The 20,654-nt window shown below is 52.3% G+C and overlaps 1 protein-coding gene across 2 annotated transcripts; it reads right to left on the bottom strand.

Annotated features, from left to right (window-relative positions):
* Positions 1–798: 798 nt before the first annotated feature.
* CACNG6 (calcium voltage-gated channel auxiliary subunit gamma 6) lies at positions 799–19,411 on the bottom strand. Of its 2 annotated transcripts, XM_002762464.6 has the most exons (4): positions 17,852–19,411; positions 13,557–13,631; positions 11,290–11,427; positions 799–1,520 (listed from the first exon to the last, which is right to left on the bottom strand). In XM_002762464.6, exons 1-4 carry the CDS (start codon positions 18,183–18,185, stop codon positions 1,282–1,284), a joined length of 786 nt encoding a protein of 261 aa, XP_002762510.3. In that variant the 5' UTR covers positions 18,186–19,411; the 3' UTR covers positions 799–1,281. The 2 variants fall into 2 exon arrangements, with proteins under 2 accessions (XP_002762510.3, XP_008986845.3); XM_008988597.5 differs by lacking the exon at positions 11,290–11,427.
* Positions 19,412–20,654: the final 1,243 nt, after the last annotated feature.

Below are 20,654 nucleotides of genomic sequence, written 5' to 3'. Positions count from 1 at the left end.
AGTAGAGATGGGGTTTCACCATGTTGGCCAGGCTGGTCTCAAACTCCTGACCTCAGGTGATCTGCCCGCCTCGGACCCCCCAAAATGCTGGGATACAGGTGTCAGCCACCACACCCGGCCAGAAAACACAATTTAGAATCTACACATTGTTAAAGGTTGAACGTTCCCTCCCACAAAAAAAAAGATATATGGTGGATCCTAACCCTGAAGTACCTCAGAATGTGGCCTCATTTGGAGATAGGGCCTTTACAGAGGTAACCACGTTAAAATGAGGTCACTGGGGTCAATCTTAATCCAGTATGTTAGGAGTCAATTGTAAAGGGGAAATCTGGGCAGGGCGCGGTGGCTCACGCCTGTAATCCCAGCACTTTGGGAGGCCGAGGTAGGCGGATCACTTGAGGTCAGGAATTCGAGAGCAGACTGGTTAACATGGTGAAACCCACCTCTTTTAAACAAGAAAACACACAAAAATTAGCTGTGTGGGGGGGCAGGCACCTATAATCCCAGCTACTTGGGAGGCTGAGGCAGGAGAATTGCTTGAACCCAGGAGGCGGAGGTTGCGGTGAGCCGAGATTGTTTTGCTGCACTGTAGCCAGGGCGACAGAGCAAAACTCTGTCTCAAAAAAAAAATTATATATATATATATATATAGTATTTTCCACATTTTCGGCCACTGTATATGGTTCATTTTCACACGACTTCTGGGCTCATAGCTGGTATGTTTCTGGAGGGTAGGTGGAGTTCCTTTTCTTTACCCTGGAATGTGTGATCACGTCACAAATAGACTCCAAACCAAAGTTGTTAAATTTCCAAACCTTTAATCCCAAATCAGACACAGCCAGGTCAGACCCTGGCATCTTTCCCTGTCTCCCGTGACCTCACCCTGAGCTGCAGGTGAGTTGTAAAAAGTCTCTCCCGGCAAGCGAATCAATCCAGACCTGGGAAATGAAAGGGCCTCCAACTCCCACCCAAGACCCCCCGACCTCACCCCCCAACCCCACACCCGTTACCCCATCAGGTCCCTGCCAGTCTTCCCTGGGGACCCTCGTTTGCAAAGAGCCTCTTCCCATCCCACCCCCAAGCAACCCACATACAGCCACTGAGAAAAACGTATTTACAGAGGGAGAGAGGATGAGGGGACAGGAGGCGGGTGTGTCAAGGAACATAGCCCCGAACGGGGAGAACACAGTTTCTCCAGGAGATGGGGTGGAAAGATCTTGAGGGCACGATGGAGAAGATGAAAGAGCTTGGTGGTTGCTTAGAGAAGTCTCACGTGTGGCTCTAGGTGGCCCCGTGGCCCCGCTTGGGACAGAGGGACGCCCAGGGCCAGGAAGGCAGTGTGAGCAGCAGAAAGCAGCCAGCCCCCAGCAGCAGGATGAGGCCGGCCCCCACGCCACAGCCCAGGGACCAGGAGTACTCGTAGGTGAGGCGTGGGGCTGGGGGAGGCTCAGGGCTGACTCTCTGCAGCAGGACCCTCACAGAATGCCGGAACACCTCCAGGCTCACCAACAGCAGCAGGCCTGCGGGAGAGAGGATGACGCTCGGATCAGGCCCGGGACCCCAGCTGCATCTGAGCCTTCCTCTCCCAGCCCTCCCGCCCTCCCTGGCGCCTTCCCACGCGTGCACTCAACAAATACTTACTAAACACCTACTATATAGCAGGCAGCATTTGGGAAGCTGGAGATAAAGAAAAAAAAAAAACAAAAAACAAGACACAAAGTCATAGAGACAGAATGTAGAGCGGTGGGTGCCGAGAGCCGGAGGGAAGAGGAGAAAGGGGAGTTGGTGTTAAATGTGTCCAGGGTTTCGGTGGGGAGGATGAAGATGGTTCTGAAGGTGGATGGGGGTGATGGCAACGTGAAGGGAATCGATGCCACAGAACCATGTGCTGGAAATGATGCCAAGGCGGATACCGAGTCACAGCTGGGTGGGAGAAACGCGTTCTGGTGCTTGCAGCACTGGGGGGTGAATATGGTTCATTAGATTTAAATTTTTTGTTTGTTTGTTTGTTTTTTGTTTTTTTGAGACGGAGTTTCGCTCTTGTTACCCAGACTGGAGTGCAATAGCGTGATCTCGGCTCACCGCAACCTCCGCCTCCTGGGTTCAAGCAATTCTCCTGCCTCAGCCTCCCGAGTAGCTGGGACTACAGGCGCGCACCACCATGCCCAGCTAATTTTTGTATTTTTAGTAGAGACGGGGTTTCACCATGTTGACTAGGATGATCTTGATCTCTTGACCTCGTGATTAACCCGCCTCGGCCTCCCAAAGTGCTGGGATGACAGGCGTGAGCCACCGCGCCCGGATTTTTAAAAATTTTTCAAGACAGAGTCTTGCTCTGTCGCCCAGGTTGGAGTGCAATGGTGCAATCTCAGCTCATTGCAACCTCCACCTCCTGATTCCCCTGCCTCAGTCTCCTGAGTAGCTGAGATTACAGATGTGCACCACCATGCTTGGCTAATTTTTTTTTTGGTAGAGACGGGGTTTTACCATGTTGGCCGGCTGCTCTTGAGCTCCTGACCTCTAGTGATCCACCCACCTCGGCCACCTGTAGTACTGAGATTACAGGCGTGAGCCACCGCGCCCGACCCATAATTGCTTACATGATTACTATTTTTATGGGATTTCTCCCAACCTTTAAATGTCAACTCAGAGAAATCTTTCTGTATTGCCCGGCAGACAAACCACCTTCCCCGGCCGCGGAGGGCCTGCAGGCTGCCAGGTTGCAATGTCCAAAATAAACAAATGAGGAGACAAGATCACCTCAGAGGGTGAGGCAGGAGAGGAAGGAAATAGAAACAGAGAAAGTGGCACCCAGGGGTGGAGCAGGGACTTTGGATGGTGTCGAGAAAAGCCATTTGAGCTGGGAGCCGAAGCATGTAAAGAACCCATTCATGATGGCCGGGCACGGTGGCTCACGCCTGTAATCCCAGCACTTTGGGAGGCCGAGGCGGGTGGATCACGAGGTCAAGAGATAGAGACCATCCTGGTCAACATGGTGAAACCCCGTCTCTACTAAAAATATAAAAGATTAGCTGGGCATCGTGGCGCGTGCCTGTAATCTCAGCTACTCAGGAGGCTGAGGCAGGAGAATTGCCTGAACCCAGGAGGCGGAGGTTGTGGTGAGCCGAGATCGCGCCATTGCACTCCAGTCTGGGTAATGAGAGTGAAACTCTGTCTCAAAAAATAAAAAATAATAAAATGAAATAACTAGCTGTGGTGGCTGGTAGCTGTAGGATCAGCTACTCAGGAGGCTGAGCCTGGGAGGTCAAGGTTGCAGTAAGCTATGACCGCGCCATTGCACTACGGCCTGAAACCCCGTCTCAACTAAAAATAAAAAAAAATTAGCCGGGTGTGGTGGTGGGCATCTATAATCCCAGCTACTCAGGAGGCTGAGGCAGAAGAATCTCTTGAACCCAGGAGGTGGAGGCTGCAGTGAGCCAGGATCACACCACTGCACTCCAGCCTGGGTGACAGAGCCAGACTCCGTCTCAACAACAACAAAAAAAAAAAAAAAAAAAAAAGAGAGAAGGAAATGTGGAAAACACGGACCCTGGTGACGCCTTGGTCTCAGACTTGCAGCCTCCAGAATGGCAAGAAAATCAGTTTCTGCTGTTTCAGCCACCCAGGCTTAAACTCTCTTACGGTGGCAAATGAGTACGGGCAGGGTAAGGTCCCAGCGGGTAATGCCTTCTTTCTTTTTTATTTTATTATTACTTTTTTGAGACAGAGTCTTGCTCTGTCGCCCAGGCTGGAGTGCAGTGGCACGATCTCAGCTCACTTCAACCTCCGCCTCCCAGGTTCAAACGATCCTCCCGCCTCAGCCTCCCAAGAAGCTGGGATTGTAGGCACCTGCCACCATGCCCAGCTAATTTTTCATATTTTAGTAGAGATGGGGTTTCTCTAAGTTGGCCAGAATAGTCTCGATCTCCTGAACTCGTGATCGGCCTCCCAAAGTGCTGAGATTGCAGGTGTGAGCCACCGTGCCTGGCAGTTTATTTCATTTTTAATAAATTTTATTTATTTTTTTGAGGTCAGGTTATGAGACTAGCTAGTTTTTGTATTTTTGGTAGAAATGGGGTTTCACTATGTTGGCCAGGCTGGTCTAGAACTTCTGACCTCAGGCGATCCACCTGCATCAGCCTCCCAAAATGCTGGGATTACAGGTGTGAGCCACCATGCCCAGTTGTGCTCTCTCTCACACACTCATACACACTCACACACTCACACACTCACACGCACACTCACACTCACACAGGTACTCACACACTCACACACTCTCACACTCACACGCACACGCACACACACTCACATGCACACACTCGCGCGCACACACGTACTCTCACACACACTCACATGCACACACTCGCACGCACACACATGTAGTCACACTCACATGCACACACTCGCACGCACACACATGTACTCACACACACTCATGCACACACTTGCACTCACACAGGTACTCACACACACTCACATGCACACGCACACACACATGCACACGCACTCACACTCACACAGGTACTCACACACACTCACATGCACACGCACTCACTCACACAGGTACTCTCACACACTCACATGCACACGCACTCACACTCACACAGGTACTCACACACTCACATGCACACGCACACACACTCACATGTACTCTCACACACACATGCACACGCACACACATGTACTCTCACACACACTCACACATGCACATGCACACACACTCACATGTACACACACTCACATGCACACACTCACTCACACTCACACAGGTACTCTCACACACTCACTCACACTCACACAGGTACTCACACACACACACTCTCACACACACACACTCTCTCTCTCTATTATTTTTTTAACATTTTCTTGGATACCAAATGAGTCCCCTTTAGACATGATGGTCAGTGATGGTCTCTCTGAGGTGGGGATATTTGACCAGGGACTTAAATAATACGAGGTAATATGAGGACATGAGACACTTGCAGTGCCAGTGGAAGAACATTCCAGGCCGAGGAGACAGCAGTGCAAAACACGCTGAGGGAGGAATGAGCTCAGAGGGTCTGCGGAACAGCAAAGAGGCTGCCGTGCCGGAGCGGGGAGAGCAGACGGCAGGAGACGGACTCACGGGGAGCCAGGAGTCAGGCCATGGGAGGCCTCGCAACCATGTTATTCCACAGTAGGAATTCACGTGGGCTTTTCTTCTGGGGGGGATCGATGCTCTGATTTATGACAGTAAAGTATCACCTGGCCGGGCACGGTGGCTCACACCTGTAATCCCCACACTTTGGGAGGCTGAAGCGAGAAGACTGAAGATCAGCCTGGGCAACATAGTGAGACCTCATCTCTACAAATAATTTTAAAAAGCACCTCAGTGTGGTGGCGTGTGCCTGAGGTCCCAGCTACACGGGAGGCTGAGGTGGGAGGACTGCTTGAGCCCAGGAAGTTGAGGCTGCGGTGAACTGTGATTGTGCCACTACACTTCAGCCTGGGCGACGGAGCCAGACCCTTCCTAGAAACATTTAAAATTTGAAAGGCAGAAGTATCACCCTAGCTGCTCTGTGGAGAATGGGCTTGAGGAGTTGAAAGGAGCATAGAGAAGAGTTAGAAGACCACAGAAATTATCTCGGGGAAGTACAGCGGTGGCTTGGATCAGCGTCATGGTGAAACAGAGGAAAGGGTTTGCATTCCAATTATGTTTTGGAGGTAGTACCAGTAGAATTTGCTGGTGGATGGCCAGGCGCGGTGGCTCACGCCTGTAATCCCAGCACTTTGGGAGGCTGAGGTGGGTGGATCACCTGAGATCAGGCGTTTGAGACCAGCCTGACCAACATGGAGAAATCCTATCTTTACTAAAAATACAAAATTAGCCGGGCATGGTGGTGCATGCCTGTAATCCCAGCAACTCAGGAGGCTGTGGCAGGAAAATCACCTGAACCCAGGAGGCAGAGGTTGCAGTGAGCTGAGATTGCACCACTGCACTCCAGCTGGGCAACAACAGTGAAACCCCATCTCAAAAAAAAAAAAAAAAAAAAAGAATTTGCTGGTGGAATGGATGTGAGATATATGTGAAAACAACAGAAGAACCAAGGGTAACGTCTGGCTTTTTGGTCTAAGCCATGGGTCAGCGAGCCTGTGGGCCAGGTAGTAGGAATCTATCTAAGGCTTTATGGACAGTGCTGTCTCTGTCACCACGCTGGACTCTGCAGTGCAAAAGCAGCTGTAGGTAATACATTGTGAATGCTGGCCATGCGCGGTGGCTCAAGCCTGTAATCCCAGCACTTTGGGAGGCCGAGGCGGGTCGATCACAAGGTCAGAGATCGAGACCATCCTGGTTAACAAGGTGAAACCCCATCTCTACTAAAAATACAAAACAAAAAATTAGCTGGGCATGGTGGCGCGTGCCTGTAGTCCCAGCTACTTGGGAGGCTGAGGCAGGAGAATTGCCTGAACCCAGGAGGCGGAGGTTGCGGTGAGCCGAGATCGTGCCATTGCACTCCAGCCTGGGTAACAAGAGTGAAACTCCGTCTCAAAAAAACAAAACAAAACAAAAAACCATTGTGAATGGAGTGACTGCGGTCCAACAGAACGTTATTTTGGACACTGAATTTTAAATTCCATGTACTTTCCACATGTCCTGAAATAGTTTTCCTTTGATTTTTTTTTTCCCACCAACTATTTAGCTCATGGGTCAAACAAAAATAAACAGAAGCCAGGTGTGGTGGCTCATGCCTGTAATCCCAGCACTTTGGGAGGCTGAGGCGGATGGATCTCCTGAGGTCAGGAGTCCGAGACCAGCCTGGGCAACATAACAAAACCGTCTCTACTAAAAATACGAAAACTAGCCAGCATGGTGGTGGGTGCCGGTAGTTCCAGCTCCAGCTACTCAGGAGGCTGAGGCAAAAGAATCACTTGATCCGGGAGGGCAGAGGTTGCAGTGAGCCGAGGTTGCACCACTGCACTCCAGCCTGGGTGACAGAGCAAGACTCCTGTCTCAATAAATAATAATTTAAAATAAAATAGGCCGGGCGCAGTGGCTCACACCTCTAATCCCAGCACTTTAGGGGGGGCCGAGGTGGGTGGATAACTTGAGGTCAGGAGTTCAAGACCAGCCTGGCCAACATGGGGAAACCCCGTCTCTACTAAAAATACAAGAATTAGCCAGGCGTGGTAGCGGACACCTGTAATCCCAGCTACTTGTCAGGGTGAGGCATAAGAATCGCTGGAACCAGGGAGGTAGAGGCTGTACTGAGCCAAGATTGCACCACTGCACTCCAGCCTGGGCGACAGAGCAAGACTTCATCTCAAAAATAAAAAAAAAATAAATAAAATAAATGAAAAGGCACATGGGTCTGGCTCCTGTGGCTTCTCCAGCCTCCTCTCAAGCTGCTCCTCCCACACCCTCACAACGTGAAGCAGGGCTTTCAATGCACCAGATTCGTTCAAGCTTGGAGACCTTTATGCCGCTTGGAACAATATTCCACTTCCCCCTCCCCGAGCCCGCCTTAGACATCCTCTTCTTCACGTCTCTGTGTGAAGTACATGTTCTGAAGGGAAGCCTTCACTAACCCCTGCCACCTAAATCTACAGTGGGTCTCTGTGTGACACATTTTTCTCCGACGCTGCTTTTTATCTATCGCATTCGTCACAGCTGGTAGTAATGAATACATACTGATTTATGTGAGTATCGTCTCTTTATCTCATTTCTGTCTCCCGCTGCACTATAAATCCACAATGGCAGCAAACTTCTCTCATACCTCTAAAACATAAAACAACAGCTGACAGATATTGTATAAAGAGAGAAACAATACAACCTGTCCATGTCCCTTTATCTAGGGAGACCTCAGAAGCCCAACCCAGCCCGATCCCTGATACTCAATATAAGCACAGTACTGACAGCATCAACTCCTCCTTCACTTTCACGTGGTTGTACAATTTGCAGAAAATTTTTGTGCCCAAGACCTTTTTTTTTTTTTTTTTTGAGACGGAGTCTCGCTGTTGTTACCCAGACTGGAGTACAATGGTACGATCCTGCAACCTCCGCCTACTGGGTTCAAGCAATTCTCCTGCCTCAGCCTCCCAAGTAGCTGGAATTACAGGTGTGCGCCACCATGCCCAGCTAATTTTTGTATTTTTAGTAGAGACGGGGTTTCACCTTGTTGACCAGGATGGTCTTGATCTCTTGACCTCGTGATCCACCCGCCTCGGCCTCCCAAAGTGCTGGGATTATAGGCGTGAGCCACCGCGCCCGGCCTGTGCCCAAGACTTTCATAAAACACTTTATTTTTTAGATGAAGTCTTGCTCTGTCACCCAGGCTGGAATGCCGAGATCTCGGCTCACTGCAACCTCCGCCTCCCGGGTTAAAGTGATTCTCTTGTCTCAGTCTCCTGAGTAGCTGGGCCTACAGGCGCCCACCACCATGTCTGACTAATTTTTGTAGTTTTAGTAGAGATGGGTTTTCACTGTGTTGGCCAGGCTGGTCTCAAACTCCTGACCTCAGGTGATTCGTCTGCCTCCGCCTCCCAGAGTGCTGCAATTATAGGCGTGAGCCACCGTGCCTGGCCCATGAAACACTTTTATCCACATCTTCCTGTGCACCCCAAGGAGTAATGCGGGCATGAGTTTGGTAATAACGCCAACACCAAATTCCTACCGAGCTAAAAACACCATGAGAACAAGCATCACCTTTATCTTATTCATCATTCCGTCCTCAGCGGCTCCAGGCACAGCATCTAGGACCCAGTGGATGTTAAAGAAATACTTGTTAAATGAACGAATAAATTAAAAAATAAAAAAACGGAGAAACAGATGACTGGAGGGAGAGAGGAAGGGAAAGAAGGTGGAAAAGAAAGAAAAGAGAAAGGGGCCGGGTGTGGTGGCTCACACCTGTAATCCCAGCACTTTGGGAGGCCAAGGCGGGCAGATCACCTGAGGTCAGGAGTCTGAGATTAGCCTGGCCAAAATGGTGAACACCTGTCTCTACTAAAGACACAAAAATTAGCAGTGCGTGGAGGCACGGGCCTGTAATCCCAGCTACTTGGGAGGCTGAGGCAGGAGAATCACTTGAACCTGGGAGGCAGAGGTTGCAGTGAGCTAAGATCACACCATTGCACTCCAGCCTGGCCAACAAGAGCAAAACTTGTTCTGCGTCCCCCTCCCTGAGCCTGCCTTCGACATCCTTATTCTTCACATCTCTGTATGAATTACATGTTTCAAAGCAAAAATCTGTCTCAAAAAAAAAGAAAAGAAAGAAAACATTTGATCCAATAATAAAACCAAGACCCGGAAAATAAAAGGAAGCTTCCCAAAGTCACAGATTAGGCTGGAACCTAGACCGCCTGACTGCCAGGTAGGCCTTCATTCCATCAGACCATGCTCCACACCTACAGAGATCCCACAGAAATACAGTTCCCGAAACGCAAGATGAAGGTACAGTGAGAAGACACACTCTGGTATAAGAAAACCAAGTTTAAGGCCGAGTGGAAAGCCGAGGCGGAGGCAGACGGATTAACTGATGTCGGGAGTTCAAGACCAGCCTGGCCAAATGGTGAAACTCCGTCAATAGTAAAAGTACAAAACTGAGCTGGGTGTGGTTGCACACACCTGCAATCCACTCTGGAAGCTGAGGTGGAAGAGTTGCTTGAACCTGGGAGGCAGAGGTTGCAGTGAGCTGAGATCATGCCACTGCACTGCAGCCTAGGTGACAGAGTGAGGCTCCATCTCAAGAGAAAAAAAAGAAAGAAAAGAAACCGAGTTTAAAAACCCACCTCTGGCTGGGCGCGGTGGCTCATGCCTATAATCCCAGCACTTTAGGAGGCCGAGGCAGGTGGATCAAGAGGTCAAGAGATCGAGACCATCCGGTCAACATGGTGAAACCCCGTCTCTACTAAAAATACAAAAAATTAGCTGGGCATGGTGGCGTGTGCCTGTAATCCCAGCTACTCAGGAGGCTGAGGCAGGAGAATTGCCTGAACCCAGGAGGCGGAGGTTGCAGTGAGCTGAGATCCCACCATTGCACTCCAGCCTGGGTAACAAGAGCAAACCTCCGTCTCAAAAAAAAAAAAAATAAAATAAAAACAACAACAAAAAAAACAAAAAAACACCTCTGCCATCGATTGTGTGGCCATGAGTAATTCATCTGACTTCTCTGAGCCTCAATTTTCTCCTCAATAAAATGGGGGAGGCTGGGTGTGGTGGCTCATGACAGTAATCCCAGCATTATGGGAGGCAGAGGCAGGCAGATAACTTGAGGTCAGGAGGTTGAGACCAGCCTGGCCAACATGGTGAAATCCCGTCTCTACCAAAAAATACAAAACACTAGCTGGGAGTGGTGGTGCATGCCTGTAATCTCAGCTACTCAGGAGGCTGAGGCAGAAGAATCACTTGAACCCAGCAGGTGGAGGTTGCAGCGAACCGAGATCACACCATTGCGCTCCAGCCTGGATACCAGAGGAAGACTCTGTCTCGAAAATAAATAGATAAATGAAACGGGGGACAGTAAGCCCCACCTAGTAGAGCTGTTGCAAGGATTTGAACTGGAAGTACAATACGCTGAAGTGTTGTTCATTCCCGAGGTCTACATGTCATAAGATGCAGCATTTTATTTAGACTTTCAGCTCCGGAGAATGCAACAGTCCTTGCAGACCTCAAGTCCCAAAACTAAATGTGCATTTAGAGGCCATGAAACTCTGAGCCGACAATAGGGCTTGGAACTCTTCCGCCTTTGAGTGTACTATCGCCCCTGGGCTTCCCTGACCTCCCAGCATGCTGTAATGTTCAAAACATCTCCGCATGCAACAGTGTTTGAGACTCCAGGTCCAAACCTAAAAAAGTATTTGGACAGCTTCCGATTCCCAGCCAACAACAGGGCTTAGAACTCTCCAATGTTTTAGATGTCTGCGGTCCTTGAGCTTTCTCAACTCCCAGCATGCGACAGTGTCTAGAAATCCCATCTCCCAGCAGGCAGCAATTCTTGGAGATCCCAGGTCCAAATCTAAAACGGTGTTTGGACACCCTCCAATTCTTACCCCTGTTGTTGGGGTTCTCCCATCTTTGAAACTACTATAGACCTTGAGCTTCCCCTCAACTCCAAGCATGCTGCAGGGCTTGGAGTTCCCACCTCCCAGCATGCAACAGTGTGTGGAGACCCTACTCCCAGCATGCAACCGTGCAGAGAGCCCCCATCTCCCTGTATGCAACAGTGCACGGAGAGCCCATCTCCCAGCATGCAACAGTGCCTGGAGATCCTCCCAGCATGCAATGTCCTCAGCCTCCAGGCTCTGAACCCTCACCTGAGAGGCCAAAGCAGACAGCTCCAACTCGGAGCAGGAACTCTGCACCTTTACTGAGCACCATGATGATACAGAGGCACCCCAAGGCCATGACTGCCAGGCCCAGCACTGCTATCACCGCAGCTGCCAGATTCACCTCTGCCAGGAGGGGAGAGGAAAGCAGAGAGAACATGGGATGTAGGGAATGAGGAGGATTCACCGATAGGAACCCAGAACCAGGAAGATGTAAGATTCAGGATGAGAGAAGAATTTTCAAGTAGAAGATCATCCAATCCAACGTTTTACTAACACGGCTGAAGGAATTGAGGCTCAGAAAGGGTCAGTTATTCCTCCAAAGTTGCCGAGCAAAGGGAGGAGAGGGCCAGGATGAGAAAGAGTTGAAAATTGCCAATATTTATTTAGGATCTGGTTACCACTGGTTTACAGGTGAGGAAACTGAGGCAGTAGGGCATGTGGGAGACAAAGTCAGTGTGCTACAGTGGAATGGAATTATCCAGGTTGGAATTCTCCCCAACCACTTCCTACATGGAAGACTCTTGTAGGATTTTCCAGATTCTAGTAGGAATTTAGGCTGAACCCTTCTCAGTTTAAATTCCTTCCTGTGGACCCGACACCTACAATCCCAGCACTTTGGGAGGCCGAGGTGGGAGGATCACTTGAGCTCAGGAGTTCGAGACCAACCTGGCTAATATGGCGAAACCCCATCTCTATTGAAAATACAAAAATTAGCCAGTCGTGATGGCGCACACCTGTAATCCCAGCTACTCGGGAGGCTGAGGCAGGAGAATTGCTTGAACCTGGGAGACGGAGGTTGCCATGAGCTGAGATAGTGCCACTACACTCCAGCCTGGGCAAAAGAGTGAGACTCCATCTCAAAAATAAAATAAATACATAAATAAATAAAAAATACAAATACAAGATGAATTTTTTAAAGAGTGCAAAGTGTTTAGAGCAGCAGTTTCCAGTATATCCACCACTTGCCACCTGTGGCCTCCACGTGAAATAAATTTAAACACAATTAGAAACTCAGTTCCGTGTCACACGTGCAACATTCCAGGTGTGCCGGAGCCACGTGGGGCCATGGCTATCGAATGGGTCAGCACGGAAACAGGGTCTTCTCAGAATCTTCTCGGAAGATCTTCTCAGAAGATTCTTTTTTTTTTTTCTTTGTGAGATGGAGTCTTGCTCTGTGGCCCAGTCTGGGGTGCAGTGGCGCAATCTCAGCTCAGTGCAACCTCTGCCTCCCCAGGCTCAACTGATTCTCCTGCCTCAGCCTCCCAAGTATTGAGGTTATAGGTGTGCACCACCACGCCCGGCTAATTTTTGTATTTTTAGTAGAGACGCGGTTTCGCCATGTTGGCCACGCTGGTCTCAAATTCCTGGCCTTAGTGATCTGCCCGCCTCCAAAGCACTGGGATTACAGGTGTGAGCACTGCACCTGGCCTCAGAAGATTCTTTAGTAGCGTGCTCCTTGAGAGTCAGAATTATTTGGGTCTCAATCCTGCTTCCACCTCTGCCACTTCCCGAGGAAAATAACTGTAATCATTCCTGGGCTTCTGGAAGATGGAAGATAAAGTCCCCCCGCCGCCTGCAGGGCTACTGCGAGGACCAGAGGTCTTACAGACGGAGTGTCCAGCGCTGTGGTTAGCATGTGATATGTGCGCATGTGTGAGATGTCCAGGTGCCATCCACAGAGAGGGGCTGCGACTTGCCCATGGTTACCCAGAACATGGCATAGGCAGAGATGGGTTAAGAGTTCTAGGCATGGCTGGGTGCAGTGGCATGCCTATAATCCCAGCAGTTTGGGAGGCCGAGGCAGGCAGATCACCTGAGGTCAGGAAGGAGTTTGAGACCAGCCTGGTCAACATGGTGAAACCCCATCTCTAGTAAAAATACAACAATTAGCTGGGTGTGGTTGCAGATGCCCGTAGTCCCAGCTACTCAGGAGGCTGAGGCAGGAGAATCGCTTGAACCCAGCAGGTGGAGGTTGCAGTGAGCTGAGATCAAGCCACTGCACTCCAGCCTGGGCAACAGAGCAAGACACTATCTCAAAACAAACGAAAAGAGTTCCAGGCACAGGGCTCTGGGGCACCATGTCCCCATCGTTAACTCTCCCGCCAGCCCTACCCCCAAGGATATCCACAGATTCTCAACATGAGGCCCGCCCTGGGGTAAAGCAGAGGAGAGGATAATTCTCTCTAGAACTCCTCTAGCATGTTCAGCATTTCCCCCCACCTGTCGCCCACCATGGGGTGAAAAGTTCTCACCTTTCTTTGTGGTTCTCTGAAAGATTCGTGCATTCTCTCCCGTGGTGAAGAATTTAAAATAGGTGCAGTTTGCTTCTGTGGAAGCAGGAGAGAGAAAACAGAGACATGAGGATACGAGGTCCCTTGTGTAAGCTCAGGACTGGACACTTCGCACAGCCCACAGGAGCCTAGAACTTGGACCTTACCATCCCTGCTACACAGAGGCAAAAATGATGGCCAGAGGTGTGAAAACCACCGCCATGCTACCAAGATACAAGTAGAAGAAGAGTAACAGACTCAGAAAGCATTCCTGGCTCAGGAAGGGTTCCTACACGGAAGGCACGAAGAGCTCCCACGGCTCAGCAAGAAGAGAGACAAGTGGGCAAAGGGTATGAATAGTAATTCACAGAAGAGGAAGGCTGGGTAACTGACAGGTCCATGAGGAGATGCCCACTTCACCAGGGATCAGAGAGACGCAGCTCGAATCAGCAGGGAGGCACCGCTTTCTATCAGTTAGACCGGCCAGCATGAAAAGGGTAATATCACGCGTTTCAATAGATAAGAGGAGATTCCGTGTGTGAACGGGTACGACTCGTCTTTCGGGAAGGCACTCTGAGGTACTTTATGAAATGAAGAATGTTCACACCCTGTGGCTCAACGGTTTCATTGCAGGGTACACCTCCAGGGGGGAAAACAAAACAAAACAGGAGCATATATTCGGACGTTTACAGTAGCACTGTTTATAAGTGACATGGAGTAAGAATCAAGCCAGAGATTTTCACAGGGAGCGTCTGTGTCATTTACTTGTCCATCTAATAAGGGGAAGAACAAGTGCCAGGCGCGGTGGCTCACGCCTGTAATCCCAGCACTTTGGGAGGCCGAGGCGGGTGGATCACGAGGTCAAGAGATCGAGACCATCCTGGCCAACATGGTAAAACCATGTCTCTATCAAAATCAGCTGGGTGTAGTGGCACACACCTGTAATCCCTGCTACTCAGGAGGCTGAGGTAGGAGGATCGCTTTAGCCCGGGAGACAGAGGTTGCAGTGAGCCAAGATTATGCCACTGCACTCCAGCCTGGGGGACAGAGTGAGACCCCATCTCAAAAAAAAAAAAAAGTCCTAAGATCAGACAAAATCAATAGCATGATCTGATGTATGTAAAACACACATAAACTAACACTATATATTTTCCAAGTCAAAATACATATCCGTGAGTGTTTATCAAACACATTTAAGAGATGAGCTCGGAAAGAATAAGGAAAACATAATATAAAATAAAGCACAGGGCTGGGCGCGGTGGCTCACGCCTGGAATCCCAACACATTAGGAGGCCAAGGCAGGCAGATTGCTTGAGGTCAGGAGTTCGAGACCAGGAGGTTTGGCCAACATGGTGAAACCCTCATCTCTACTAAAAATATAAAAATTAGCTGGATGTCGTGGCGCATGCCTGCAATCCTAGCTACTTGACAGACTGAGATAGGAGTATCACTTGAACCCAGGAGGTGGAGATTATGATGAGCTGAGATCGTGTGTGCCACTGCACTCCAGCCACGGCAACAAGAGCAAAACTCCGTCTCAAAAAACAAACAAACAGAAAGGGGTAAATGATGCTTCATGTCACCGCGTGAAGGATGTGGGTTCTCATTGAAGCAGTCATTGTGGGAAGCATGGTCTATATCCACCCGGAGGTGTGATGGCCCTTCTGGGACAATGTAGGCTGTCTGGCATCCCCTTTTGGCTACTAATAGTTTAGGACATCCCAACTCTTGACCACCCCAAGATATGACATGACATATCCCATCCGGAAAAGTATAGGGTAAGGGCCACCCCCAAATTCCCCACTTGCAGCCAAGGGAGATAGGGATGTCTTTTGATGGGCAGTGGTGAGTGTGAGTTATTTCTCCGAGACAATGAAGATTGTGACATGTCCTCTGAGGGGGCAGGTTTGTGAGATGATGGAGACGACCCTGTTAGAACACTGAAGTCCTTTCTGATCAATGGAGAGGACAGCAAGGGATGCGAGGGACCCCACATGATGTGGTGAGATGGGATGGGACATCCCCTCCATTGCCCCAAGACCTTTGAGTTCTCTTTCTGGACTAATGAGATGTAATATAATGCATTTGTCAGGAATGGAGGCAACCAAGCTTCGAATTCCATAAAACTGCCAGGCACCGTGGCTCACACCTGTCATCCCAGTACTTTGGGAGGCCGAGGCGGGCGGATCACCTGAGGTCGGGGGGTTTGAGACCAGCCTGACCAACGTGGTCTCTACTAAAGTTACAAAAAATGAGCTGGGCGTGGTGGCGTGCGCCTGTGAGCTACTCGGGAGGCTGAGGTAGGAGAACCTCTGGAACCTGAGAGGTGGAGGTTACAGTGAGCTGAGAACACGCCATTGTACTCCAGCCTGGGGGGCTAAGTGAAACTCTGTCTCAAACAACAACAGCAACAAAACAAATTCCACATAACTAGCCTGGGTGCGCAGACCGAGCCACCAAGACTTCTTGCTCCTCACTTTTGTCTTCTCTGGAAAGGGAATGATTACAACAACTCACAGGCTAGACATGATGGTTAATGAGTTAGGGTACATAAAACACTTAGATCAGGACCAGGCAACATGTAAGCATCTAACATTCTTATTACTGGGTCTCCCATTTTGCAAAAGTTTGGGATCATCAGCCTGTTTGAGAGCCCGAGGGGCCAGAGATAGCCCATCTGCAGAAATAAAATGATTAAGGGTAGCCTATCATCCTGACAGCCAGGGGTGCCTAGCATCCTGCTGTCCTGTGGCGGGCTTGGGACATCCTGTTTTGCGCTCTACCCATATAAGATGTCACATCTGGAGAACTGAAGGATGAGGGAACTCTCATATGGAGCCCAGGAAAATCGGCCATATTCTTTGAGGGGCACTGGGATTATAGGGCCTTCTTTGGGGAGCACAGAGTGCTGGAGATCTCATATGGGTGATCGAATATGCGATGGCCCAAATGGGCTCTGGGGAGTCAGTGGAGGAGAACGAGATTTCCTCCAGGTCCCAAGAGGTATAGAATATCCCCCTGGTATAAGTACAAGCTGTGGCATGTCCTATCAGGGAGGTACGGGACAGCTTTCGGCATCCCCAGGGGTAAAACAGCCACTATTTGGGAAAGTGAGGAGCATGGAAGTGTGTCTCAGAGAAAATGAGAAAATGCTGAAATATCCAGTCTGGGCATGTGGAGGCAAGAGGACAAGAAGTGAAGAACACTGCAGGGAAGGCACAGGGTCTGGCCTGGGCGTTGGAGCGGTGTCTGGTGAGAGCTTGGTTTGGTGGAAGCAGTCGGTGGGGAACAGGCATAGGTTCTGCTTTGGGGTGGGCGTCTGTCTCCCCCGGGGCTCACAGGATGGGAGTGCAAGCTGTCTCCAGGCTGTGAAGAGGAAGCTGACACCAAGATCCCAGGCTGCCTCTCCAAGGGCACAGGCTGTGTGTGGGCACATGCAGAGTGGGCACAGGCTGTCTCCAGGGTGCAGGCATTTCCAGAGGGCACAGGCTGCCTGGGGTGGGCACTGGCTCTCTGAGGACACCAGCTGTGTCTGGGGACACAGGCAAGGTTTTTCTAGGGACACAGGCTGTCTCTAGAGCCAAAGACTGGCCTCGGGGGGGGGACCAAGTGATGACTAGGAACATTGGCGGTGTGGGTGCAGGGTCTTTGGGGGGTCACAGACTTGTCTGGAACCACAGCCTCGTCTGGAGGTGCAGGCTGATCTGAGGGCACAGGCTGGAGGAAGCATGCAGGCTGGTCTGGGGGGGCATGGAGACTGTAGGCAGAGACAGGCTGATTTGGGGGTACAGGATAGTTGGGGTACAGGATGGTCTTGGGACACAGACTACTTTGGCAACACAGAGTGGTCTTGGGGCACAGGCTTTCTTTAGAGGCATAGAATAGGGGTACAGCCTCATTTAGGAGGGTCTCAGGTCCCAGCCTGGTCTAGGGGTAAGGGATGGCCTGGGGCATAGACTCCCTGCAGGCACATTCTGGTCCTGGGGTACAGTCTGTAGCAGGAAAGCAAGCTCTAAGGCACAGGTTCTCTGGGGGTTAGCCAGTTAGGGGCCTAGGCCGTGTCTGGGAGCTCTCTCTCTCTCTCTCTCTCTCTCTCAGATCTCTCTCTCTCTCTCAGCAGTTTCTGAGAGCAGAGGTCAATGTGGGCACCGGCACTTACTGGGATGCAAGCTCTCTCCTCCTGGAGCTCAGGCTTTCGTCCCTGGGGCGGACTTTCTCCTGGGACACGGGCCCCTCTCCCTCCCTGTCTACCTGGGCTCAGTGGGGCGGCCACTTACCTCCGGGCAGCTCCGCGGGGCCGCAGGTCTCCCTGCCCGTGGGCACGTCCGCCTGCCACAGCCGCTTGGTGCACACCTTCCAGAGCCCCAGGTGGGCCGCCTCACACACGGCGCTGCCGTTGGCCTTGTAGGTGTTGAGCTCCACCCAGAACTCGGTGCCCACGGACAGCACCGCCAGCGTGGCGCCCACGGAGGCCAGCAGCAGCGCCAGCTTCACCTTCCCCTCGCGCTCGGGTGTCAGCCCCGCCCCGAGCTGCCCTTGCGCCCGCCGCCGGCCTGCGGCCCCCCGCCGCCGGTTCTCCTCTTGCAGGAAGAAGTTGGACCACATCATCATCTTCTGGCCGTGGGGTCGAGAAGCGGGAGGAGGCAGAGCCGAGGAGGGGCCTCCAGGGGCGGGAGCGGGGAGCGGCCTGGGGTCTTGAAGGGGGTGAGGGACTCAGTTTCCCCTTGGTATGAAAAAGGAAGAGCCGAGTCCTCTCTGGAACCTCAAGTGGGAAAGTCGAGATTGCCTCTGGGGTTCAGAACAGAAAAACGATCCCCGGGGCTGGGGAAGCCTCTCGGGTTCAGAGGAGGGTCTAGGCTGCCCTGAAGAACTTGGCCAAGAAGATGGGGACCAGAGGAAAAGCAAGTCCCCCGCCCCAGGCTTACAGATGGAGCCTGGGTTCCCAGGAGGGGTGCCCCCAAGAGCTCCAGAGGAAGAACTGGTGCCAGCTGAAGCTCCCTGAAGCTCTCAGGGGCTGCTTTGGGGTCCCTGCTGGGGGATTCACAAAAGGGAAACTGGTTTTCCCGAGAGATCTGAGCACCCCACTAAGGCTAAGAGTTTGGGGGACCCAGAAAGGGGACCTGAGGTCCTCGGTGTGTTTGCAGGAGAGTGGCTTGGGTTCCCTTGGGCTTACAGTTTGAGAAGAGAGGACTTGGGGACACTCTGGGATTCGGAAAAGGAAGACCTGGGGTCCCGGGAAGCTCCCAAGGGGAGGTGAAAATTCTCTCCGGGTCTCGGAGAAGCAGTGGGACCCCGGCATCCACAGAAGGTAAGAATGGAGCCCTAGCTGCCACTCAGAGGAGGACCCGGCCCCGCTGGAATTCAGGAAAAGGGAATGGGGGTCTCCCCGGCCATTCAGAAAAGACCCGCGGTCTCTGCCGAGGCTGGGAAAGGGCCCGGTGGCTGGAAGACAGAGTGGAGTCCAGAGACGGAGGCCGCGGGGCCTCCCCGAGGGCTCAGGGTGGGGGGTGGATCCCCGCTGGGACTCACACCAAGGGGCTGTGGTCCGCGCTGCGGCTCAGAAACCCGGACAGAGGCCCCCGCGCGGTCCGAGGCCAACCGCGACCCGAAAGAGACGCTGCGCCCCTTCGGGATGCGTCCGCCTCCCTCCCCCGGGCTCCCAGGGCCTTCCCGGCCGGGTCCGCGCCAGGCTCAGCTCCAGGCCAGGGCCCCCCCGGGGCTCCCACCCTCGACTCCCGGGCCGGGGCCCCCCTCGCTCTCCTGCCTCGGCGCCGCGCCGACCCCAGCTCCGCGCTGCCTCCGAAGCGTCCGGCCCTGCCCGCCACCGCCACCGGCCTGGCCTCCACCCGCCCCCACCCCCACCCCCACCCTCCACCCTTGGGGCTATTTCGGGCTTGACCCGTAAATAACACCCGCACCTGTCGCCGGGCGCCTGTTGCCATAGGGATCCCGGGTATTTTAAGGGGATGAGGCGGGAGGAGGGAGGCAGCCCTGGGAGGAGGGGCTCGGGGCCGGGTCTGAAAGGACCGAGTCTGATGGTACTTTGATTTCCCAAAGGGTCAAGAGCAGCGGCGAGAGTCCCAGCTCTCCAATCTACTGGGCAGCAGCAGACCAGTGGGGCAGTCTTGCTGGGGTTACCATGGAGTGGGGGTGGGAGGCAGGACCCGGGGACTCAGGGAGGAGGGGCTGATACAGGGAGTCTTGGGCCCTGAGGAAGAAGCAGCCTCGGTACCCCAAATTCTGAGTGGTAGAGGAAGGGGCCTTAGTGCCCAGAATCTTTGATCTGAGGCAAGAGGAACTTGGTCTCTCCTGTCCTGGACTCCTGGGTCGGAAGGTGGAGGGGCTGGGGGCCTGGACTCCTGGGTCTGAGGGAGAAGGCGCTGGGGTCTGGACTCCTGGGCCTGAGGGTGGAGGGGCTGGGGGCCTGGGCTTCTGGTCATGGGGTTGGCAGACCCAGACTCCTGGGCCTAGGGGAGGAAGAGACTGGGGCCAGAACCTTGGGTCTGGAAGCATGGAAGGACTGATTCCCATGTTGGAGAAAGTGCAGGCCTCAGGGAGGGGCAGCTGTCACAGTGCAGAATGAGAGCAGCACTCCTCTTCATCGAGTTTATTAGACGGGGTACCCCTGGGGGACCTTCCATGCAATTTCAGCTCCCCCAGGGGCAGGGACAGAGGACAGCCATGTGGCATGGCAGCAGGGCCTGATCTTCAACCCCTCACCCCCTACCCCTCAGCCCTTCCGCAGACAGTCCAGGTAGGACCCACCTTTCACCAACTCCTTCTCCCACAGTTGGCTGCTCCAGGCCAGGCCTGGTTCCTGGCCCGAACTAGGCTCTGGTGCACGCTGGCCCTCTCTGTCCACCCCCCTGCTCTGGACTTTCCTGATGGAGCACGTGTTTCCCTGCAATGTGATTGTCAGTGTCTAGTTCTCCCAGCAGACCAGGGCAGGGGCCGGGCACAGGAGGAATTCACTTTGGCATCCTCAGCTCCACCCGGCACAGGGCCAGGTCACAGGCAGTCTTGGAAAATGTGCATGGAGTGACTTGAATGAATGGTTGGATGAATGAGCAAAGGAATGAC

This window comes from Callithrix jacchus, chromosome 22, assembly GCF_049354715.1.
Source record: "Callithrix jacchus isolate 240 chromosome 22, calJac240_pri, whole genome shotgun sequence".
Taxonomy (NCBI): Eukaryota; Metazoa; Chordata; class Mammalia; order Primates; family Cebidae; genus Callithrix; species Callithrix jacchus.
The sequence above is the reverse complement of the archived record's forward strand: the minus strand, read 5'-3'. Positions and strand labels throughout refer to the sequence as shown.